This window comes from Diceros bicornis, chromosome 21 (genome assembly GCF_020826845.1).
Source record: "Diceros bicornis minor isolate mBicDic1 chromosome 21, mDicBic1.mat.cur, whole genome shotgun sequence".
Lineage (NCBI taxonomy): Eukaryota > Metazoa > Chordata > Mammalia > Perissodactyla > Rhinocerotidae > Diceros > Diceros bicornis.
In genome coordinates, this window is record NC_080760.1 from 26749508 (window position 1) to 26773103 (window position 23596).

Genomic DNA, 23596 nt, shown 5'->3' on the forward strand with positions numbered 1-23596 from the left:
TTAGTATGGGACTGAATTTATTGTTCTCTCCCTGACGTTTTTTACTAAAAGAGTTTACTTTTTTCTTCTATCTTGTTTTATATGCTCTACACCAGCGTGTGTGCTCCTTAGTTTCCTTACCTGTTGCTACAGAATGATATTTTACTTTCCTATGGCTACTGCCAAGGCTACAAATAAAAGAAAACCTATATATATATATATATTTTTTTTTTCCCCCAAAGCCCCAGCAGATAGTTGTATGTCCTAGTTGTACATCCTTCTAGTTGCTGTATGTGGGACGTGGCCTCAGCATGGCGGGAGAAGCGGTGCGTCTGTGCATGCCCGGATCCGAACCCAGGCCGCCAGCAGCAGAGCACGTGCACTTAACCGCTAAGCCACGGGGCCGGCCCCAAAAGAAAGCCTATGTTTGTATGCAACATTAAATCTCTTGCTACCAATGTCAGTTTCTGCCTACTGTCCTTTCTTATGGCTGCTTTTCTGGGCTAGTAAAGTATGCTTTATGGTCTTTTCGTGGGGAAAAAACAACTTTTACTCTTCAGGATTTTTGATGCTTTTTATAGTGTGTTTGTTGACGTTAAATATTACAACTGATCTATATACCTAATTAATCAACCATATTTCAGCTGGAGCTACACTTGCATAGACCTTCTGGACCTCATACAAACCAAATACACTGGGACAAATTTTTCTCTTCAGAGGATTAGTTTACAGAAAGCATCAGAATCACAGTCCTTCTATGTGGATACAGTATACATTGGGCAGACATCCACAGTCTCAACATGGGACGGTATGTAGTATCATTTCCTGTATACTTAAACCTTCTAGATCTATCTTCTAGTAAAATATAACTATGGAAATTATTTCTATTCTGTAGTTTAGATAGAAACATTAATCTCTAAATATTTATGAGTCCTTTTATCTCAATAATATTTTTGTTTAAATAATATTATTTTTTAATGAATAGGGCTAGGTGATTATTCTAAGGATAAATGCATAGCAAGAATTAGCTTTTATAGTCCTGGATTCTTGTTACAGATATATAAACGGTGGCAAACTTTTTCATTTTGCTTTGTTTGATTTTTGAGAACTCAGATACCAAGATAGAGATCTATTCCTAAAAAGCATCTATTGACATTAACATCTGTTTAGTAAGATTGAGCTGAATCTTTCCGTGAACTTAATAGCAATAATTAATAATGCTTTAAATGAATACTTTATTTCTGGTAGTCTTAGCATTGTTTTTCTGATCATGTTACTTGACTCATATGTATGAGCTTTGATAATAAAAGAATTAAAATTAAACTGTGATCTTTTAAAAAATCAACCCAATTCCAAACAGTCACCTTAAAAAGTATTCCCATTTTTCAGAGAAGTTTTGGAATCTTTTGCCTGGAACTGTTTTCAAGTGCAAGGTCATGAGTCAGCTGGTAAAAAAATAAATATTACTACTTTAGAGTCACTCCTTTTGAAACTATTATCACCAGACCTACGTTATGATTGATGGGGCACATAAGACAGCTGATTTGTGCTGGGATAAGTGTTGTAGTTGGTTAAACAACATTTATTTAGCACCTACCGTGCGGTAGGCACCGTGAGGGTACTAAAGAAAGAGCAGCGAACAAGACCATCCTGGTCCTGCCCTTATGGAGCACACTTCTCTGTGAGCACCACATTCAGGGACACTAGAGCAGAGCAGAGCTAACTCACAGAAGGCTACATGGAACCCAGGGCTTGGGGGCTTTTAAATATTTTCTTTTATCTGTTGAGGCTATATGTCAAAAGAATTTAAAGCTTTGTATTCTAGAAGTAAAAGTTTACCAAGTGCCACAAACTACTTGCCTTAAGGTCTTCTTTCTAAAATTTGATTTTAAACAGCTTATTCCATGACATGTGGATATGATTTGATGAGTTTCTTTGTAGCAGCAGAAGCTATGCAATTTTATTTCCCATTTACTTTATGTTCTTTAGAAATGCCAAAGAGAAGACTTCCAGCATTAGCAAATAAAGGAATATTTTTAAAGCACTTTCAGGTGAATCAGACCAAAATTAATGGATCCAGTATGACTAACCAATATTCTGTCACCATCGCTTCATATAATTGCAGTTATAACATACCCATGATGGCTGTGAGCTTTGGGCAGGTAAGACTAGAATTTTACAAGTTACTGTTTTTAACTTATGGAGCATTAGCTTCAATCTAGTAAACTTTCTTTTTAATTTTTACAAATAGCTGACATACATATTAAATATCTTTTGATGGGACAATACAATGATTTTAAGGACAAATGAAGATTTAGAGACTTGAACTTGAGGATGAAAATTCACTTTAAGCATTAAAAAAATCTTCATATCTATGAGAAAAAACAGAGAAATAGCCTTATGAAACAGTTAGTCAGATTTAAATAGAGTTTTCTCTGTTGACTTAAAAGGAAAAGTTGTAGGCTCTTCCAATAAAGATCCTTGAACAGAGATTATTGAAAGAAAATTTGAGATTCTGCATTACATTTTTAAGTTGTTTCTGTTCTAAACACCATTTATTTTTTACTTGTACCAAAATTGATACAGGGAGGAAAGAGCTAGTTTTCCCTAATTGTAAAAGGATCTGAACAATTTTTTGCATTGCTTGAGTTATTTATAATAAGATCAGTATTAAATATTACAAATATGATGAGTGTTTTTAAATTTAATATCCTACAAAAATAATAATTTTCTACAACAAAACAAAAACCAGTATATTAAGCTGAAGATTAAGGGTGAAATAATAAAATAATTAAATATTGTAGTTATAGTCTCAGAAAGAATGTTTGCTAAGTAAGCTATTTTATGATTAAAAATACTGAAAAACTATAAGTATTCCACAGAAATTGCCTTTATCCTATTCTGGCCCCACGTTTTAATCTTAGTATCTTCAAGATGAATGTCTTTTAAATATTTTTCAGTCTTTTACTCTTAGCTCTATAACCAAATGTAATAACTAACTCAGGGCTTTGTGTTGTCAAAGCACCTGTGTCAATAGCCTTCCATTTTTCAAGATCCTCCTTAAAACTGGTAATTGTATACTCTACCTTTAGTTATTTACCCAACATTAAATTGGAGAATATGGGACTTATATTTTTGTGACCTTTTTAGAAAAAATTCAAATGAAAGATGCATGCAGTAATGTGCACATATGTTAAATGTCCAGATCAATGAATTGTTTAAAAAACTATAACTTTGAGAAATTGTAGATTCATATGCAGTTGTAAGAAATAATATAGAAATATTCCTATACCCTTCACCCATTTTTCCCCAGTGGTAACATCTTGTATAACTATAGCATAATAGCACAACCGGGAAATTGACATTGAACATACTAGTTCCACATTGTTTTATTTGTGCGTATGTATGTATATGCGTACTTCTATAGTTTTATCACTTGTGTAGATTCATCTGACCACCACAGAACAGTCCCATCACAAGGATCCCTCATGCTACCCTTTTATGCCACAGCTACCTCCCTCCCTCCTGCACTCCCTTATATCTGGCCATCACTAATCCGTCTCTATAATTTTGTCACTTCAACAATGTTATGTAAATGGAATCAGACCTTATATGTATGTAGCCTTTTAAGGTTGGCTTTTTTCCCTTGAGTTGTGTGTATCAATAGTTTGTTCATTTTGATTGCTGAGTAGTATTAAAGTTTATTTAACCACTTACTCATTGAAGGACATTTGAGTTGTTTCCAGTTTTTGGCTATTATGAATAAACCTGCTGTGAACATTCATCTATAGGTTTTTGTGTGACACAAATTTTCATTTTTTTGGGTTAATTGCCCAACAGTGCAATTATGGGGTCATATGGTAAGTCCATGTATAGTTTTGTAAGAAACTACCATATTCTTTTCCAAAGTGGCTGTGCCATTTTACATTCCCACCAGCAATGTGTGGGTGATTCACTTTCAGCACAAATTTGCCAGCATTGGCATTATCACTATTTTTTATTTTAGCCATTCTCATAGGGTATGTACTGATGGCTCATTTTGGTGTTAATTTGCATTCCCTAATGGTTAGGGATGTTGAACACTCATGTATCCTCTTCTGTGAAATGTTTCTTCGTGTCTTTTGCCCATTTTCTAATTGGGTTATTTTCTTATTGTTGAGTTTTTAAAGCTCTTTATATATTCTAGATATAAGTCCTATGTCAGATATTTTCTCTCAGTCTGTATCTTGCCTTTTCATCTTCTTCATAAGGTCTTTCACAAAGCACAAGTTTTTAATTTTGTTGAGATCCAATTTATCAATTTTTTTTCTTTAATGAATGGTGCTTTTGGTTTCAGGACTAAGAACTCTTCACTTAACCCTAAGTCCTGAATATTTTTCTGTTTTTTTTTTCCTGAACATTTTACAGCTGCACATTTTACATGTAAGGCCCTGGTCTATTTTGAGCTGATTTTTGCATAAGATGTGAAGTTTTAGGTTGAGGTTCTTTTGTTTGCCTATGGCTCCAATTGCTCCAGCACTGTTTACTGAAAAGGCTCTCCTCAGGGCCGGCCCCGTGGCTTAAGTGCGCGCGCTCCACTGCTGGCGGCCCAGGTTCGGATCCCGGGCGCGCACCGACGCACCGCTTCTCCGGCCATGCTGGGGCGGCGTCCCACATACAGCAACTAGAAGGACGTGCAACTATGACATACAACTATCTACTGGGGCTTTGGGGGACAAAAAAGGAGGAGGATTGGCAATAGATATTAGCTCAGAGCCGGTCTTCCTCAGCAAAAAGAGGAGGATTAGCATGGATGTTAGCTCAGGGCTGATCTTCCTCACAAAAAAAAAAAAGAAAAGAAAAGAAAAGGCTCTCCTTCCTCAATTGAATTACTTTTGCACTTTTGTCAAAAATCCCTGCGGCATATTTGTGTAGGTATGTTTCTGGATTCTTTACTCTTTTCCATTACTCTGCGTGTCCATCCTTCCACCAATACCAATACCAATTTCTTGATTACTGTAGCTATATAGTAAGCCTTAACATTGGGTAGAGTGATTCCTCTCACATTATTCTTGTGAAAAATTGTTTTAGCCATTCTAGGTCCTGTGTATTTGCATATAAATTTTGGAATAAGCTTGTTTATGTCTATATAAATCTTGCTGGTATTTTGATAAGAATTGCATTAAATCTGTAGATTATTTTGGAGAGAATTGAGACACCTTTATTATGCTGAGTCTCCCAATCCATGAACCACGGTATGTCTCTCCATTTATTTAGGTCTTCTTTGCTTTGTTGTATCGGCATATTTAGGTCTTCTTTGATTACTTTCATCAGCATTTTACAATTTTCAGGTCAGATCCAGTATATGTTTTATTAGACTTATATGTAAGTATTATATATAAGTGTTTTCTTTGAAGCAATTGTAAATCATCTTGTGTTAATTTCAGTTTCCACATGCTTGTTATTTGTATATAGAAATATGATTGGTTTTTGTGTGTTGATCTTATATCCTGCAACTTTGCTGAAGTCCATGAAGTTTTACAAAGTAAATGCACTCATGTAATCACTACTCAGATCAAGATAAGGAAAATCATTAGCTCCCTAGAGCCTTCCTTGTGCCTTCTCTTTATCATTAGATTACTCACCCCTCACCCCTAGATAACCACTGTTTTGACTTCTATCACTGTTAATCAGTTTTGCTTGTTTTTAATCTTCATATCAATGAATAATACAGTATGTACTTTTTTGCATCTGGCTTCTTTTATTCAATATTGTGAAATTCATGTGTTGCATGTAGCTGTAGTTCATTCTTTTTCATTATAGTACAGTATTCTATGGTGTGAATATACCATAATTTATCTTTTGCATTATTTCCAGTTTGGAGCTATTATGAGTAGAGCTGCTATGAACATTCTTACATATGTCTTTTGGCACTTATGTTTACTGGTTTCTGTGGGCAATGGGGCTTATAATTTTAAATTCCACAAGATTAACAGATGACTGTGAGAGGTCAGAAGCTGGAGAATATCATTTTCACTATTAGAGTTACAATCTATTAACTTTTATAGCACATGTTGCTTTTGTCAATTGATTGACACTCAACATTAGACGGGTATTTCCTGAGTCTGAATCAGTCACTGTTCTGACCATTTACTTCCTTATATTGTTAGTTAAATTTTCAAGTCTCCATATATTACTTATCCAAAAAGTTTTTTAGTTTTTTGATAACCAAGACCACATCTCATGTTTCTTGGCCTCCCCACAGTGATTAGCACTGTATATTGAACAGAATGCCTGCTCAATAAATATTTGTTCCTTGAGTGATGGAGGGTATGCTCTGAATTAATGAAGTATTACTGTGGTTCCAGCTGATTGCTGCACAGATGACTGAGTTGACTTTGGCCTCATTACTGCAGCTGTATAGGTATGGCCTGTGTTGATTTATGTGACTCTCCTTAATGTTCTGAAGGATCCTGAATACCAGAGGCTCATTTATGTCATGTCACAGGCTTGTACCATGGTGAAATGGAAATCATGTTAGCCATTGTTATATTTAATCATTTTATCAATATTTATTTTGGAAATTAGATAATCACAAACGAGACAGAGAATGAGTCTGTTTACAGAGGAAATAATTGGCCAGGGGAGTCAAAGATTCGTATTCAAAGAATTCAAGCAGCGTCTCCACCTCTAAGTGGCAGCTTTGACATTCAAGCTTATGGACATATTCTCAAAGGTACATGAAAAAGGTTCAGAACACTGGTATATATATCAATTGGACAGTACTGATCTAGACAAACATAATAAACATTTTAGTGTATTTCTTTCTAATATGATTTCTCTACGTAATTTATATAGTTGAGGTTATGGCAGTAATGTAAAGCTAAATTATCCAGAACAAATGACATTTGCACGTTCTCTTCACTGCCACGCTAGGTATACCAGGTTACATTCCCAAAAGTTTGTTTCTCTTCTCTATCTATAGCTTATAGGTTATCTATAAAGTTAATTGACATTTTTAAAAAAGTATTTGAGCCAAACCTGTAGTCTGAGGTACATTACTCATGTAATTTCTGTTCCCAAGAAATATATAAATTCTCAGCATACTTAGGTAAGATGCAAATTTCATATTTACTATATTGGAGGAGGACAGGTGGTTTATAAGTGATAAAATATAGTACACATTTCATGTATTCCAAGGATGAAATTGGTTTGTGAATTGTTGACTCCTGCCATCCCTCTTTGCCATCCCTCTGCAAGTGCAGGTCTCCCTGCTGCTGTGTCAGCTGCAGATTTACACTTTGCTCTCCAGAGTCTGGAAGAAGTGGGACAAGTCTCAGTTACACGAGACGGAACCTGTGCTGGACACTCATGGAGCATCAAGTGGAGAAGCACACGTGGAAAGCAGAATCTTCTACAGGTTCCCTTATTTGGCTTGGTTTCTGTTTTCTTCTATGTGTTGCTGTTTTCTTCTTGCGCTCTTGTGTTGCTTGCACTCTGCCTCGTTCCAAAAAGTCTTGGAGACTTCGTATATTTTTTAAAATGCAAACTGTAGACAAAACATTAAAAAAAAGCAAATTGAGGGGCTGCCGTCATGGCCTACTGGTTAACTTTGGCATGCCCCGCTTCAGCAGCCTGGGTTCGGTTCCCGGGTGTGGACCTATACCACTCGTTGGCGGCCATGCTGTGGCAGCAACCCACGTACAACAGAGAGGAAGATTGGCACCGATGTTAGCTCAGGGTGAATCTTCATCAGCAAAAAAAAAAAGGAAATTGGGGAGAAGATTGTTTTACATTAAGTTGACCAGACATTCTCTTTCATGGAGAATAGCTGTTGGAACTTTATTTCCTATCTCCTGTGGAAAAAGTACAGGGATATGTGTATTAGAAGACCCTTGACAGGGGCAGGAGGAGCACAGACTGGGCCAGTCTCAGAACTACGTCTGAATATACTTTAATGGGGGGCCAAACATAATCAACCTCACTGTCTATAATTCTACCACTATACTCTAGGGCTGTACTCTGGGGCCTTGGATGCTTTTGTGGTTTTAAAGATGACCTTTTCAAGTTCATAAGGGAGTCAAGCCTTAAGCTCTCATCTAATTACCTTTGCTTAATTGGAGTGTGGAAGGGGGTGGGAGAGAGGAGTCAGGCCCAGAGTACGTGAAGGAGAGGAGTCTAGAAGAGACTGGGGGCTCAGATTGTCAAGCATTAGAAAGAGGATGCTTTCCAGTGACGATCAGAGTGTGGGGAAACAGTCTCTCTCAAGCACTGTTGGTAAGAAAGTAAATCAGTACAAACTTTTTTGAGGGTGATTTAGTGTCTGATATAGATTCCTATGATTCAGCAGTCTCAACCATATAACTCTATACTACTGAAATATAATGCAAATATGAAGTGGTATAGGCGCAAAGGTAAGTCACTGCAGCATTACTTGTAATAGTAAAAACCTATAAACCTAAATCCCCATCAACAGAAGAATGTTGTTAAAATGACACAAACTTAGCATGAATACCATACAGCCATATGTAGATCCACATATATTCACCTGCAAAGATGTTTCTGACATATAGTGGAAAAAAATAGACTCTACTTATGAAACCATTTTGGAAAAAAAAAAAAGGTGAAGAGGGGAAAGAAGAGATCAAAAAAAATGTTTATAAACATAGAGTATGATGTACTGTACATAGACTGTATGGGCGTGCAAAATAGTAACAGTCATAAAGGTGTGGGGGTTGTTAAAGAAAACACGTGACCTGGAACTAAAATTAGAAAATTCCACAAGTGAGACAGCCCTAGTGACTGGTCTTCCTCTTGGTATCTCTGCTGGTGTCTGTGCATCGACTGCCTTGTCTCTTTTCTGACGAGTCTCCTCTGCTTATTCATCATTTATACTCTTATCACTTTGGCTTGAAAGAGGCCTAGCGTGGAGAATCCTCTCTCTTTGCTAGCCCCTGTATGCATCGGAAGGCTGCCATATTGGCAGAGGGATTTTGGAACCACCAAGTTATACATATTGATTTGATTTGGTTTCATTTTTACCATTGGCAGAAAATAGTATTCCATGAGTGGATGAAAAACCAGGGTATTCAGAGCTGAAAAATGCTAAAGGGGAAAAGTTGATTTTCAGGTGGAAAGAGAACTAAGTTTTTCAATTATTCAACAATCATTTATCAAAGAAGTCGTATGCAAAAAAAAGCATAGAACATTTTGAGAAAATCAAATTTAGTAAACTCATTTTCCTTAGATATATTTTATTCTAAAACTTCAAGTTAATTTTAGGCATTTAATTCAAGTTGCAATTGATGAAATATATGATAATACAGTGATCTTAGCATTTTTTCCTTGGGTAGATTATGCTCATTTTTGAAGAGGCTCCTTTTGCAAAAACTGTGACTAAAATAGTTTTGAATGTTTGGGTTATTTTTTCATCCTTTGGCTTTTATTCACTTTCACCTGTGCTCCATTTTAAAAAGAAAAACTAGTGTGGTCCTATTTATCATAGCCTTTCTAGTAAAGTAATTTTGTGTAAATATAGGTTAATGATTCCAACATTATTGGAGAAAAGGCTAATATGACAGTAAGGAGGATCAAGGAAGGTGGCTTATTCAGACAACGCATACTTGGAGACCTACTTCGTACACCCAGCCAACAACCACAGGTATTTTTGAAACTTTTCCTCATGAAATTTAACATAATTTTAAATGTATAACTAGTTTGTAATACACTAGAAACCTGGTAAAACAGGAGGGATGGCATCTTTATTTTCATGTGAATATTTGTGTTAACACTTGATCAACTCAATAATATTATTTTATGACTTCTGGGAAAATTGTCTTCCTTATGAGAATGGATTTTTAAGCTGTACTACTGCCTGTTAGAATTTGAAAATATATTCTTTCATTAATCTTTACAGTAACTCATTGAAGTAATTATTAATGTTACCACTTTAATGATGAGGAAATTAAAATGTAAGGAGTTTAGGTGACTCTCCCAAGAGCAGCCTTTGTTTTCCTTCATAGCACTACTCATCATCATGGCATAATATGCATGTACTTTGTTAATTAATTAAATTTAATTTATTAAATTTATGATTGATTCAATTTATTGATTAATTTATATAGTTAATATATAGATATTAAATTTTATGTAATTATTATATACAATGATATTAATTGTATACAATATATAATTAATTTATTAAATGTCTTGATTAATTAGATTAATTAATTAGATTTATTGTCTCATGCAACTCTCTCTCCCACCTCCACTAGAATATAAGTTGAGTGACAGTAGGGGTGTCATCTCTTTTGTTTAATGTTGTATTCCTGTATTCTAGCGTTTACAACTGTGCCTGATATGTGGTGGGCACATTTGCTGAGTGAATGAATGAGTGAATGAGTGAATGAAGTGTCAAAGCCAAAAAAGTGTAAATAGAGTAGACTCATTTGTAAACAAACAAGCAAACAAAAAAGACCACCATTTGTTCTAAATCCTATGCATATTCTCCTTAGCCATCCACCCCTGTTCTCCAGATATTCTCCTTAGCCATCCACCCCTGTTCTCCATCTATGTTTCTTTGTTTGCAGGTTGAAGTCTATGTCAATGGACTTCCAGCTAAATGTTCGGGTGACTGTGGGTTTACATGGGATCCTATCACTACTCCCCTAGTCCAGGCCACAAGCCCTTCTCAAGGTAACCTCTTGCTTTTTAACTTGGAGTACGGGGTGGAAGACAAGTAGCAAAAATGTGAACTCTGATCATGATTTTTTTTAACACTAGTTTCACTAACTAAGGCAAGCAGACAGTTCTACATACTGAAAAAAATCTATCAGATCAGTAGACTATGGAAAGAGCATTAATTATTATTTTGGAAATAAATTGCTGTTGAAGTTGGACTCACTAGTCTTCTACCTCTCCAGTTTCACCAAATTAGAACAGTTTCTAAAATTTCACTCAGTTATTGAGGCATTTTTGTTCAACTCCACTAGCTACGGTATTAGTTGGAATCTTGCATCATATGAGACCACTTCTTCTAAGAGATTTAGTACTAAAAGGCTATTAAGACAGCTGCTGCTTAGTAAAAGAAAATAATTAGATCCTAGATTTGAGAATAAGAGATAGAAAAATTATTGCCAAGAACTCAATCTAGGGGGGCACATTATACCATATCTTCGTAGCATGTTATTGCTTTTAAAAATGTGATTACGCTTCATGTCTGAACTCCCAAGGATTGAAATAAGCAGCAGGACTAAAGATTGTGAGAAGTAACTTTTTTTCAGTCAGAAATATAAGCTCAGATACTATAATCACGTATGTAGTCTTGGTGGTTAGTAGTAAAATTCACCTGCTAATTATATATCAGCAAAATAATTGAAATTAAAAAAAAAACACATCTTTGTGTTGAAAGAATATATTCCTCAGACTTTTTTTTTTTACAATAATGATATTAACTTTGGGATAATTCATGTTATATGGGGTCAAAACTCCCAAAAATAAGGATTTGATGAACATTAATTTGGTGATAGTCCTTTGGTCTCCTTATTTTTGCATCCATCCTTGTATTTTGTAATGAATTTTCACTTTTATATACACTTATTGAAAAAATTATTTATTACTCAAAATAATTAGCAACCTGAATTGCTTTTGCCACGTTTTGACAAATTTAAAAATAATGAAAAGACAAGTATAAATAATGTTATCAAAACACCCATATTCTCTTCACTGAAAATTAACAGCAGTTAACATTTTGTCATATTTACTTCTAATCATTAATTTAACGAGGAAAATATTAAAAGAACAGCTCAAGTCCTCTTTAAGCACCATCCCTAGTCCCTACAAACCTCCCCAGAGGCAGGCAATCACAATAATTAATTTTGTGTGTATTCTTCCATGCCCTTTTTAATACCTTTTGTATATAACACACATGTATGGTAATTTTGCCACTTTTTTTTTTAAGCTTACGAATGAGCTATTACATTATAAATATCAGAAATATTACAATGTAAGTATCATCTGCATTTTACTTTTGTCATTCAGCATTCATTTTGAAAAATATTTATATGGTTTTATGCATATCTAATTTATCACTTCAAAGTACTTCACGAATATACCAATTTATTTATTCCTCTATTGATGGACATTTAGATTGTTTACAATTTTTTGTTTTTACACGATTGTGTATTGAGCTTTGTTGTACAAATCTCCTATTGCATACATGCTAGAGCTTCTTTAGGGTATGTGCCCAGACGTGGAATTGCTGGATAATAATTGAGTTTATGTGCCTTCAGTTTATTAGATGACCAAATTGCTTTCCAAAGTGGCTGTACTTCCAGCAGGATGAGAGCACTGTATTGCCACATCCTTGCCAATACTTGATAGTATCATCTTCCTAATTTTGGTCAATCTGATGGGTGAAAGAAGTTATCACATCACCGTTTTAATTTGTCTGTTCCCTGATTAGTAATGCATGTGAGCATCTTCTCATATGTTTCTTGGACATTTAGATTATTTCTTCTGCAAATTGCTTGTTAACATCCTTTATCCATTTATCAGATTGTCTTTTGTCTACTGACTTGTAACTGTGTATTATATATTATGTTTACAGATCCTTTGGACACGTCTTCTCTCAGTATATCTCTTGTGTTTTGTTTTAGTATCTTGTTCATGGAAACATTTAAATCATTGTTTTACTCTATATTCATGTGTCTTTTCCTTGATGGTTAACTGTGGCTTTTTGTATCTTATTTAAGAAATTCATCTCTACATTAAAGTTATTAACATATTTGATAATGTCTTCTAAAATTTTAGAGTTTTGTTTTTCATTCTTAGCTATTTAAATCCGTGTGGAATCTATATTGTGTGTGATGTTATATAAGTAGAGTGACCATATCATTTATGGATCAAATCTGGACACTTCTAAGAGTGAATGGAAAAACATTAAGTATAAGATGTTGGGACAGCAGGTGTAAACTGGGAGTATTCCAGGAACTCTAGGATGTATATCACCTTAGACAGAGGAATCTTATTTTGTTTCAAGTGGAAAGTGTCCATGACACTTATTGTACAGTTTATTCTTTTCTCATGACTTTGTGATGGCAGTTCTGTCATAGTCTAAGTTAACCATAGAGAGATGTTCTGTTTAATTTCTTTGTCATAAAAAGAATTTTCCTTTCCTCACCTCATTCTATACTTTCAGTCAGATAATTCTTTCCTTTAATCTCTGTCAACACAGATTTAAAATATTAAGCAAGGTAGAGTAATTCAATGGAAAAAAATGCCATTGCTAAATAAATGTGTCTTTTTTCCCCTGCTTGCTTGTAGGCTATTGTTTCTATCCTTTAGAAGATAGGCTTATTTTTCTCTGAGAAATATCTGACTTCATAACTTCAGATTCTATGTTTTCTCATTTTAAAATTGTTATTTAAATTTATATTTTCAGGGTCCTATGAAGAAAGCACAATTCTAACCATATCAGGCTCTGGATTTTCTCCCAGTTCAGCTATATTGGTCTCAGTTGGACCAGTAGGTTGCTCTCTTCTCTCTGTGGATGGTAGGTCCTTTTAAAAATTGTTATTATTGAGTCTAATTGTTCTTCTCTAAGAGAAAGTGGAATCAAAGAGCAATATTACAATATTGATTATCCTTTGGGGTCATGAAATTGGCAAACTGCTCTGGATAAATGCCTTATCTTTTTAACCTTTGGTTATGACCACAGACTAATTCTTTCACCGTTGTACAGTGTCTTTATCTCATAACAGTTGATTTTTGTTCTTTTTCTCTCATAAAGTGATTACATGAAAGCTTTCCTTCTTCGATGTGTCTCTGGGACACGAAAATATATAAACAGCCGCTCTGGTATTCCATGGTCCCCTCTGCCCATACTTTAATACAATGCCACATTAGTCATGCAACAAAAGGACATGGCCATCTTCCCTCACTTCTGGTCCAACAGAACCTCTATCTATTAACATAAAATTTCAGGATCATTCATATTTCTACTCTTGAAAAAGTGAGGGCTGTAATTATTTATTACCCTAAAAATTATCTTCATAATCCTAGGTGTTTTCTTTAATTTTAATGGGTTGGAATTACATAAGCAAATCCACCTTCCATATCATTTAAGTTGTTTTTAATTTAGATCTTCCAAGCATTCTTGAGATGTAAGTCAATATTGCACTTGTATTATAAATGAACATATACTGTTCTAAATTAAGAATATGTTTTCATTTAGTTTTTGATCACCTTTCTTGATGAAACCTAACATTTTGCTCAGTTTGAAACATAAACAATATATTGGACTAATATTTTTAGAATTACTGATATAATCTTACAGATAAGGATTTTTTAACTATTATTAGAGTAGCCGTTTCTCTTCTTTTTTGCAACAGTAGCTATCAGGAGCAAATTGTTTAGTTTGCTTTCATTATTGGTTTACCTAACTCTTTTTTAGGAATGTCTGATTTATAACATCAGGTAATTTGTAAAGATTTTTTCTCTCATCAATGTTTGAGTAGTTTTCCTGAGGTATATTGCTTAGGTTATAAAATAAAGGCCAAGGTTTGTATTTACAAATATGAAATTTCCGTAATTTTATCTCACAGAAACATCTGCTTTATCATTTTCTTCTCTTTTTATCACAAGAAAATGAGATCAAGTGCCGGATTCTGAATGGAAGTGCTGGATCTTTCCCAGTTGTTGTGTCCATAGCTGATGTGGGACTAGCACGGAATGTGGAGGGTGGGGTATTCCACTTCACTTATCAGAGTCAGATCTCACACATCTGGCCCGCTTCTGGGAGCCTAGCAGGTAATAGTTAATTGTTCCAGCAAAGAAAATTGTAAACATTTCCCTCATTTCATTGTAATGTTTCTAGAACAGGCTGAAGGGAGAGTAATCCAAACCTCCTTCAAATATAACAAAAGAGACTCCCCTTTTAGGAGGCTCAGTGATTAAACAGCTGACTAATTCTTTTGTTTCTTATGAAGCACAAGTCAGGGTGACTGCTTATACTTACATCTTAGGTTATTGAATTAATATCATCAATTATTACATGTTTCTATAACAAGCTCATCAATTACGTCAAGATAAGATTTATTAGTTAGTATTCTGCTTACCAGCTGCTCCATTTGTAACCACAGTCTCAGTGGAGCCACTTGATCCAGAAAAAGTTCTGGGTACGAATCGGGGAAGGGCAGGCTGACGCAGAAGACGGAAAGAAAATAACACCTTCTTCCTGTCCTGCATCATTTCCTTTGTGTTTTTTGTTTGTCTCACCAGGCTTAGTTTTGGATTTTGTGCTTTGGTCTTGAGCTTTTTGGTGTGTTTTGTGTTTCTATTTTAATTTATTTTAAATATTTATTTTGTTGGGATTTTTTCTTAGTTTTGCTTTTACTTAGAAGTATTAAAATTTGGGATTTGGTAAGAGTCTTAATTCACTCTCCTTTTCCACCCATGGAATGGTTGAACAAATAGAAACAGCATAATTTCTCTTTAGGATGAGGAAGGCACTAAGGAAAGTAGCAGTTGCTACTAGTAATGCCCCAAAGCAAATGTTGGTTGCAGATCTATGTTAATTCATTAAATCTCTTAGCCCAGCTCCTTTATGGTTCCAGACTTCAGAGCTCAGGCTCGGGCATGTGGTAGTGATTGTATACAAGTCTGGTCCTTCATCTGTTTGCCAGCCCATCTCTGGGATGATTTGATAATTCTTGAATGATGAGTTAGATTATTGTCAAAACTTCTTTTTGTTATACTTAATCTTGTTGAGTTGTGTTTTGTTTTTTATGAAGGCGGTACTCTTCTGACTCTATCTGGATTTGGCTTTGATGAAAATTCAAAGGTATTAGTTGGAAATGAAACCTGCAGTGTGGTTGAAGGGGATTTGAATAAGATAACCTGCAGAACACCAAAAGTAAGGCATCTGATTTCAGTAATTTTTTTTTAAAAGTCTGAAATCATATGAATTAAGGAGCATTTCGGTAGAAGGGTAAACATATGACATTTACCTAGAAACTGCAGCATTTCAGTTGTGCTCTTTAACAATTATTTCTTGAACTTGTTTCTGCAAAGATCCAAATACAAAATGTTATCTCCACATTCTAGATACCTAACATCATTAAGGAAGACAGACACATACATCAGTATTAAACAGTGTGTTCCATTTGAAATAATAGGAGTAGATACAAAGTAAGGATAAAATACAGTGGGGAGAGTGTGTCAGAAAGTTTCACAGAGAAGTTGATGTCCTATTGGAGCTTAAAGGAGAATGGGAGTTGACCAGGTAAATCAAAGGATGAAAAACATTCAGTACTAGTAAATAGTCTAAAGAATTCAGGGAAGCAAATCTAGACATTTTTAGTTTTTAAAAAGGAATATATATTTTAAATGTGTTAAAGTTTCAGTATGTTGACCAAAAATAATGTGAAGTTCCCCACAGAAGATTGCATCTTAGGACCGATCATTGTTGTTTATTTTTAAAAAAATAGTGTTTAAATCTAAACCAAGACTCTGGTTTATTATGTACAAGAAGATGATGAATCCAGTCACTAACATTTAAAAAAATGCAAATTGTGTGGATATTATGTAATTGCAATCTGTAGGAAAAGTAAATTTGAATGTGTGTTGGACTGAATGATGGACTGAGATGAGAGGCTGGGGAATACACTTAAATGGAAACTTACTTTGTTTAAATTATGTCATTCAGTTAAACACTGGGTGTGCATTCAGTAAATACTAGATACTGGAAAAAGTGTTTTTCCTAATTGGAAATTGCGTAGATGCTGTACCAGTGAAAGCACCAGATATTTTTCATAGGGGTCCAAGTGTTAGTCTTGGATTCTGGAACTAGATCAGCAAAAGATATAATGATGTGATTTGTCGGTGAAGAGGAATAAAAATTATATTCGAGTCTATTTTAAGAGCAAAAAGTTAAAACGTTTAGTATCTTATACTTTATCAATTAGAGAATCATTTGTCTAGAGCATGTCAACTATATTGCAGAGCCCTCAGGAATCCAATAATATAGATGCATTTTAATTGATCATAAGCACCCACAAAACCACTATATTATATACCTTTATTGCAAGAATTCAAACATGGAACTGCCATTTGACACCACAATTTTCTAAATATCTGAAAACTGACTCTCATTCATGATTTTAAAACAAAGCATCTGCAGAAGTTTATTTTGAATAATTGTATTTGTTTTTAGCCATTGGATTTCTGTATCTCAATATTTATTTTCTAATTGTTTTATTTTTTCCCTCTATTTCAGAGAATTGAGGGTACAGTTGATGTTTCCATTATTACCAATGGATTTCAAGCCACGGCAAAGGATGCTTATAGTTACAATTGTTTACAGACTCCAGTTATCACTGATTTTAGTCCAAAAGTACGGACAATACTAGGTAAGAAATTCTGCATTTCTAGAAAGACTTGAAGCACAGTTTCTCCTGCAGTTCTGTTAAAGTGAAACCACTCACCAGTTTGGTTTTTTTAATCATAGATTAGGCTATTTATTATTTCACTTTGAACACGTGCAGTAGGAGAAAAATATTAAAAAGTACTTTGTCACCTTTTATTCCCTGTGAAACAAACATGAATTTTTTCTCCACATGGCAGTTATCATCTCTTTCACTGATTTTTCTTTTGCCTCTGAAAGTCTTAGGATTTCCTAAATCCAATGAAAGATAAGAGATGAGTTGGTGTACTTAATATGAAAATTTTACACTGGATAATAAGTTAAACCTTGTTGTAAAACTTTTTTTTTCTTTTAAAATAATAGGAGAAGTTAATTTAACAATTAAGGGTTATAACTTTGGAAATGAACTCGCACAAAACATAGAGGTGTCTATTGGGGGAAAACCCTGCCAGATTCTTCACTGGAACTTCACAGATGTTAGATGCCTTTTGCCCGAGTTGACTCCTGGAAAACATGAGATCTACGTAGAAGTCAGAAACTGGGGTTTTGCATCAACAAGGTATGGTAATGAACATCAGCTTGATGGAGTTGTGGAACACATGAGGCTAATAATATTGGGATAGAGAAAGAAATAGTCATTAACCTTATAATATTCCACTGCTTTCTTTACCTTTCTACATCTCCTTTTGCAAAAGGTTCTGAGAATATCTCATAAAGTGCAATATGATGCTTAGTTTTGAGAGCAATACCATTTAGATTAGGTTGTAAGATTCTCTGGGGAACTAGGTTTATGTATATGTCACATGAATTTCATTTTTTCTGGAAATATTTATCAAGCAGTCACTAGGAGGCAAGCGCTTGCTCGGTGCTAAACTTAATAGTGGAGAATGAGAGGGACATGTCCCCCACCATTAATGATGCCCACAATTATGTTGGGGAAGCAGATTTCAAACAGGATAACATTAATAATTTAATTATAAATGTGAAGAAGGCCGTGAATAAAAGGTACCACGTGCTGTAAGAGCATATAATAGAGAGAGCTCATGCTGAGACACAGGGAAGAGTCCTTTGAAAAGTGACAATTAAGCCAAGATACGGGTAGGTGCTGGCTTTCTGAAGGAGAGGATGGAGAGAATTCTTCTCTAACTCTAAGTTTCTTTTAGGTAAGTGTTTAGTATTTTCTTCTCCAAAGTTATTTGCTAACTGGTAAAATTTTAGTTCTGACATAAGGAAGTTACTATTTTAGAATATTTAGAAAAACAGGAAACTGAAATTTCGGAATTAAGAGAAAGCAATGTCATCTCTCCAGATGACTGCAGCAAAATCTTGTGGGAAGTGAAGGAAGATGAGCAACAAACATAAACCTCAGAACTACATCCCCTCTTAGGTTCACAGGGCAGAGCTCACATAGGTTCTAGAAGAGCTGTTGGCTTGTGCTTTGGCATGACGATATTATGGGCAGAAATGACACCATACAAAACTGTGTATTTTGGGTGGCAGTTCAAGAAATACCAATTCAGTTATGCTGAGGAAGTTAAATCAAAGTTAACACAAAGACTCATGTGAGTTCTGGTGGGAGCTGGGATATAGGAGTGAACTCTGTATGTCAGGTCGGAAAAACATTGTACATTTTGATGACCTTCTAGCAGACACATCATCTGTAACAAAGCAAAATAAATTAAAAACCGTCTCATTGAAACAGTGCGAAGGGAGATCGTAACAAGTTTCCAACAAACAGAATGATAAATTCAAATTAATTATACAAAACTTTTATTACTCATATAAAATGTATAGAATTTCATTGCTATTCTTTTTTATAGATAATACTGCCTTTATGTCTTACTCTAATGAATATATAAAATATTTTAAAGGATTTCATGTATTATTTGTGACTTAAGTTCTCACAACCATATTTTTCCCATAATATTTTAAGATATTCCATCTCAAATTCTTCTGCCATAGGATTTTCAGAAATCTAATTTTTATAGTTAGGAAAAAACTATTAACTATATAGCATCCAACCAAGCTGAGATCATGATAATTATCAGATTATCTAGTTTGAAAAAGTAATATCTAATTAAATATTCAATTACTTCCTCTTCTTAGATGAATCATATCCTAATAAGTGTTTAGCAACATAACCCCACGGAAAGCTCATTGAAACATTATTAATTTTTCTTTTGCAGAGACAAGTTAAATGCTTCTATACAGTATATTTTGGAAGTGACCAACATGTTTCCACAGAGAGGCTCCTTATACGGTGGAACAGAAATCACTATAATGGGTTTGGGGTTTAGCACGATACCAACTGAAAACAACGTGCTCTTAGGTAAGAGTTTCACCCTCACAAGAGGGCTGTTATCATTTTTCTCACCTTAAAGGATGTGCTGTAGATACTGAGTTATTACACAAATACTCTCAATCATGGAAGCTTTATTTTTCTATTAGCGTATAAAAGTATTAAGTGTATTGGGTTAAGGTGGCAAAGAGAAACTGAATAACTGCTTTTGATTTCAATAAATAATTATTGTATATTTAATGTGTACAGAACACTTTTAAAAGGGAAAGTATCTGTTCTAAAAATAGTCAATACTCAAACATGATTAGTAGGATAAAAAAGTACCAAAAATCCTACTATACAATGTGGAGCTTTTGTAGGGCCTTGACCGTTTATTAATTATACTTCATCTCTGTATTTCACAAAAAATACTTGAGAAAATGTTTTTATTCCATCTTTGTTCTTTCTAGGGTCCTTCCCTTGCAATGTGACATCATCATCAGAAAATGTTATAAAATGTGTTCTTCAGTCAACAGGGAATGTATTCAGGATTACCAATAATGGGGAAGATTCAGGTATCAACCAGCATCTATATGTTGTAAATAATGGAAGCGCTTTTCCTTGGAATTAATTTGATTTTTATTTTATACTTAAAAGTATTCAGAGGACCGGCCCGGTGGCTTAGCGATTAAGTGCGCGCACTCCGCTGCTGGCGGCCCGGGTTCAGATGCCCGGTGCCCACCGACGCACCGCTTCTCCGGCCATGCTGAGGCCACGTCCCACATACAGCAACTAGCAGGATGTGCAGCTATGACATACAACTATTTACTGGGGCTTTGGGGAGAAAAAGGGAAAAAAAGGAGGAGGATTGGCAATAGATGTTAGCTCAGAGCCGGTCTTCCTCAGCAAAAAGAGGAGGATTAGCACGGATGTTAGCTCAGGGCTGATCTCCCTCACAAAAAAAAAAAAAAAAGTATTCAGAGAATATGTATTGTTATTTCTTTCTGTAATTTGTCAATGATTTTCCCTTGATGTAGAGGGCCACATATAGAGTGAATCAGTGGTAGACTTGAGTCTAAAAGACTCGACTTTAAAAATTTCCAAGTTTAGGAATTGCCATTTGGTTTTACTGCAGTACAGAACTTCCTGAATTACTGTAGTTTGTTATCAGTCATGGATTTCTAAATGAATATTCAAATTGAAATTATATTGATTTTTGTATGTCTCTAAGCCTGAGAAAAATTAACATTTAAATAATTGATTATAGCTTTAAAAAATATTCCATGTGATATTTCTGAACAACTTGTTTATTGACTTTCTGATTCTTTTCAAATTGTCTCTTGATCATCAGTTTTGGAGTTATGTGGTTTGTTTTTTTCCTTAGGTTCTTGTTATCTTACTTTCCATTATCTCTATTTTTGTTACATGTATGCACATAAAAGTTGCACAATGTTATTTTAAAAGCTTTTTCAATAGTGGCTATATAAAAATGCAAAATTTTCAAAGATAATTATTAAGAATTTTTACTCCCTTTCCTTTTTTCTTTTAAACTATGACTCAATTCTTACTCCCAGTACATGGATTGGGTTATGCCTGGTCACCATCAGTCTTAAATATATCTGTGGGAGACACAGTGATATGGCATTGGCAAGCACATCCATTTCTTAGGGGAATAGGATATAGAGTTTTCTCTGTCTCCAGTCCTGGAAGTGTAATTTATGATGGCAAAGGATTTATGAATGGAAGAGAAAAATCTGCATCAGGTATGTTTCCACTTTGTTGAGTTTTGCATCATGCTTCTTTTTCCTAGATATAATAAAAAGACATTTGTTTAGATTTAAAATACTTTTACGTAAATAATATATACAAATACACAAAGTAGTTTAGTTGGCATTTTATTGCTGTAGTAAAAGTATTCAAATTTATAAAATATTATAAATGAATGTAAGCAAGGTATTTTATATATCAGAGATGAATTCTGACAGCAGAAATATCTTTATTCGTTCTGCAATAATCAACCAACTGGAAAAATCTGTCAAAACAAGCAAAATACAAAGAAAATTGAAATGTGTTTTAATCATACCACTCTGATAGCAAGTACTGACCTTGCTTTAAAATCAGTATTTCTCCGAGGATGACTCAGTGTCAAGTGTGCCTTTTAGACTGCCTGTTTGGTTCTATACATATAGCAGTTTAAACTTTTTACTCATGAACACAAAGTATTATTTATTTTTCATTGAATGTTGAGTTTTTCTTCAAAATTTGGTAAGTTATGCCAGACTTGACATGGTTCTCTAGAAAAATTAATGCTGGATCTTGTCTTCTTGGAATGTAATTTCATTATGCAAGATAGCTCTTTTATAGCCAGTGAGTCATTTCCTTACTACTTCCTGTCACAATATCACACAGGTATTAAATATAAGCAACCCGTTGTCTGCCTGTGCATTTGAATCATCATTTCAAAGATTCCTTAATTGCTTGTATTTATTATGTACAATCTTATTTTATGGCAGGTTCATTTTCTTACCAATTTACTTCACCTGGAATCCATTATTTTAGCAGCGGGTATGTTGATGAGGCTCACTCCATTTTTCTCCAAGGAGTCGTTAACGTTTTACTGGCTGAAACCAGGCGCATTCCCCTGCACCTATTTGTGGGTAGCACTGAAGCCACATATGCTCAGGGTAAGAGGGTTAAAGATGGAAACTCTATTACTCAGGTGACCCACGGTTTGTGTGACCTTTCTGGAGTAGGAGGCAGATGACTGAGTCTAACCCTCCTTCTGTCTCCTACTAGCCACATAACCTTTGAGTAGGTCTGGACTGCTCTGAGGCTGGAATTTATTCTAGAAAGAAGACTCATGTTAATGTTATCCTGCCAGTCTCCCAGAATGCTTGTGTGCCTCAAATGAGATGTAATCTGAAAAAGTTCTGACGCTCTGTGCATGCCCCAAAATATATTAAAATGTGAGATGATGTTATTGTTTTATTTTCCCCATGGGATCTGGCCTTAGACAAATAGAAAACTAAATTAATTTATATTCACTCTCCTCTCTTTACTGGACCATATTTGTTCGGGTCTTTCTTTTAACCTTGTACTGCCCGAGCCCCTCTTATCATTAAAAAGTTTTACCAGAATATAAACCACTATCATCAAAATAAAGAGTAATGCAATCCAAAAACAGTTTCTGTTTTAGAACATTATCCATGACTTACAGGCAGTTCTTTTGTCTAAAGGAGGACCTGAGAATTTGAGCCTGGGAAGCTCTGTGGCGGGCTGCCTAGCAACAGAACCCCTGTGTGGCCTGAACAATACTGGGGTTAAAAATGCAGATAGATTGCTCTTTGAGCTTTCAAGTTGTTTTTCACCATCTATAACCAACATTAGTCCATCTGCTGGAACAGTAAATGAATTGATAACGATTACTGGGCGGGGCTTCAGTAATCTTGCATGTGCTAATAAGGTAAGACAATAAAGATCTCCTTTTTACTTCTATATTCTCAATAAAAGAAAGATGTTTCATCCATAACCTCATAGTTTAATTTCTAACAGGTTTATTGATATATAATTCACATACCATACAAGTTACCCGTTTAAAGTGCACAATTCAATAGCTTTTAGTATATTCACAGAGTTGTGCATCTGTCCACAGTCAATTTTAGAACATGTTCCTTACCCCAAAAAGGAGCCCCACAACCCTTAGACATCATCCCCAACCCCTCCATCCTGCCCAGCCCTAGACAACCACTAATCAACTTTCTTTCTCTATAGATTTGCTTATTCTGGACATTTCTTATTAAGTAGAATTATACAATTTGTGGTCATTTGTGACAAGCTGTATTCACTAAGCATAGTATTTTCAAGGTTCATCTATGTAGTACCATGTATCAGTCCTTCATTTCTTTTTATGGCTGAGTAATATTCCACTGTACGGTATA

At 34.7% G+C, this 23596-nt stretch overlaps 1 protein-coding gene across 1 annotated transcript in view; it reads left to right on the forward strand.

Annotated features, from left to right (window-relative positions):
* PKHD1L1 (PKHD1 like 1) overlaps positions 1 to 23596 on the forward strand; it is a 166194-nt gene that overhangs the window by 44535 nt on the left and 98063 nt on the right. The window contains 16 exon segments of the mRNA XM_058564477.1: positions 624 to 787; positions 1969 to 2141; positions 6547 to 6694; positions 7224 to 7378; positions 9497 to 9619; positions 10548 to 10653; positions 13400 to 13510; positions 14602 to 14766; positions 15750 to 15871; positions 17234 to 17366; positions 17744 to 17939; positions 19567 to 19709; positions 20129 to 20233; positions 21233 to 21421; positions 22172 to 22342; positions 22895 to 23121. Coding sequence (XP_058420460.1) covers positions 624 to 787; positions 1969 to 2141; positions 6547 to 6694; positions 7224 to 7378; positions 9497 to 9619; positions 10548 to 10653; positions 13400 to 13510; positions 14602 to 14766; positions 15750 to 15871; positions 17234 to 17366; positions 17744 to 17939; positions 19567 to 19709; positions 20129 to 20233; positions 21233 to 21421; positions 22172 to 22342; positions 22895 to 23121 — 2431 coding nt within the window.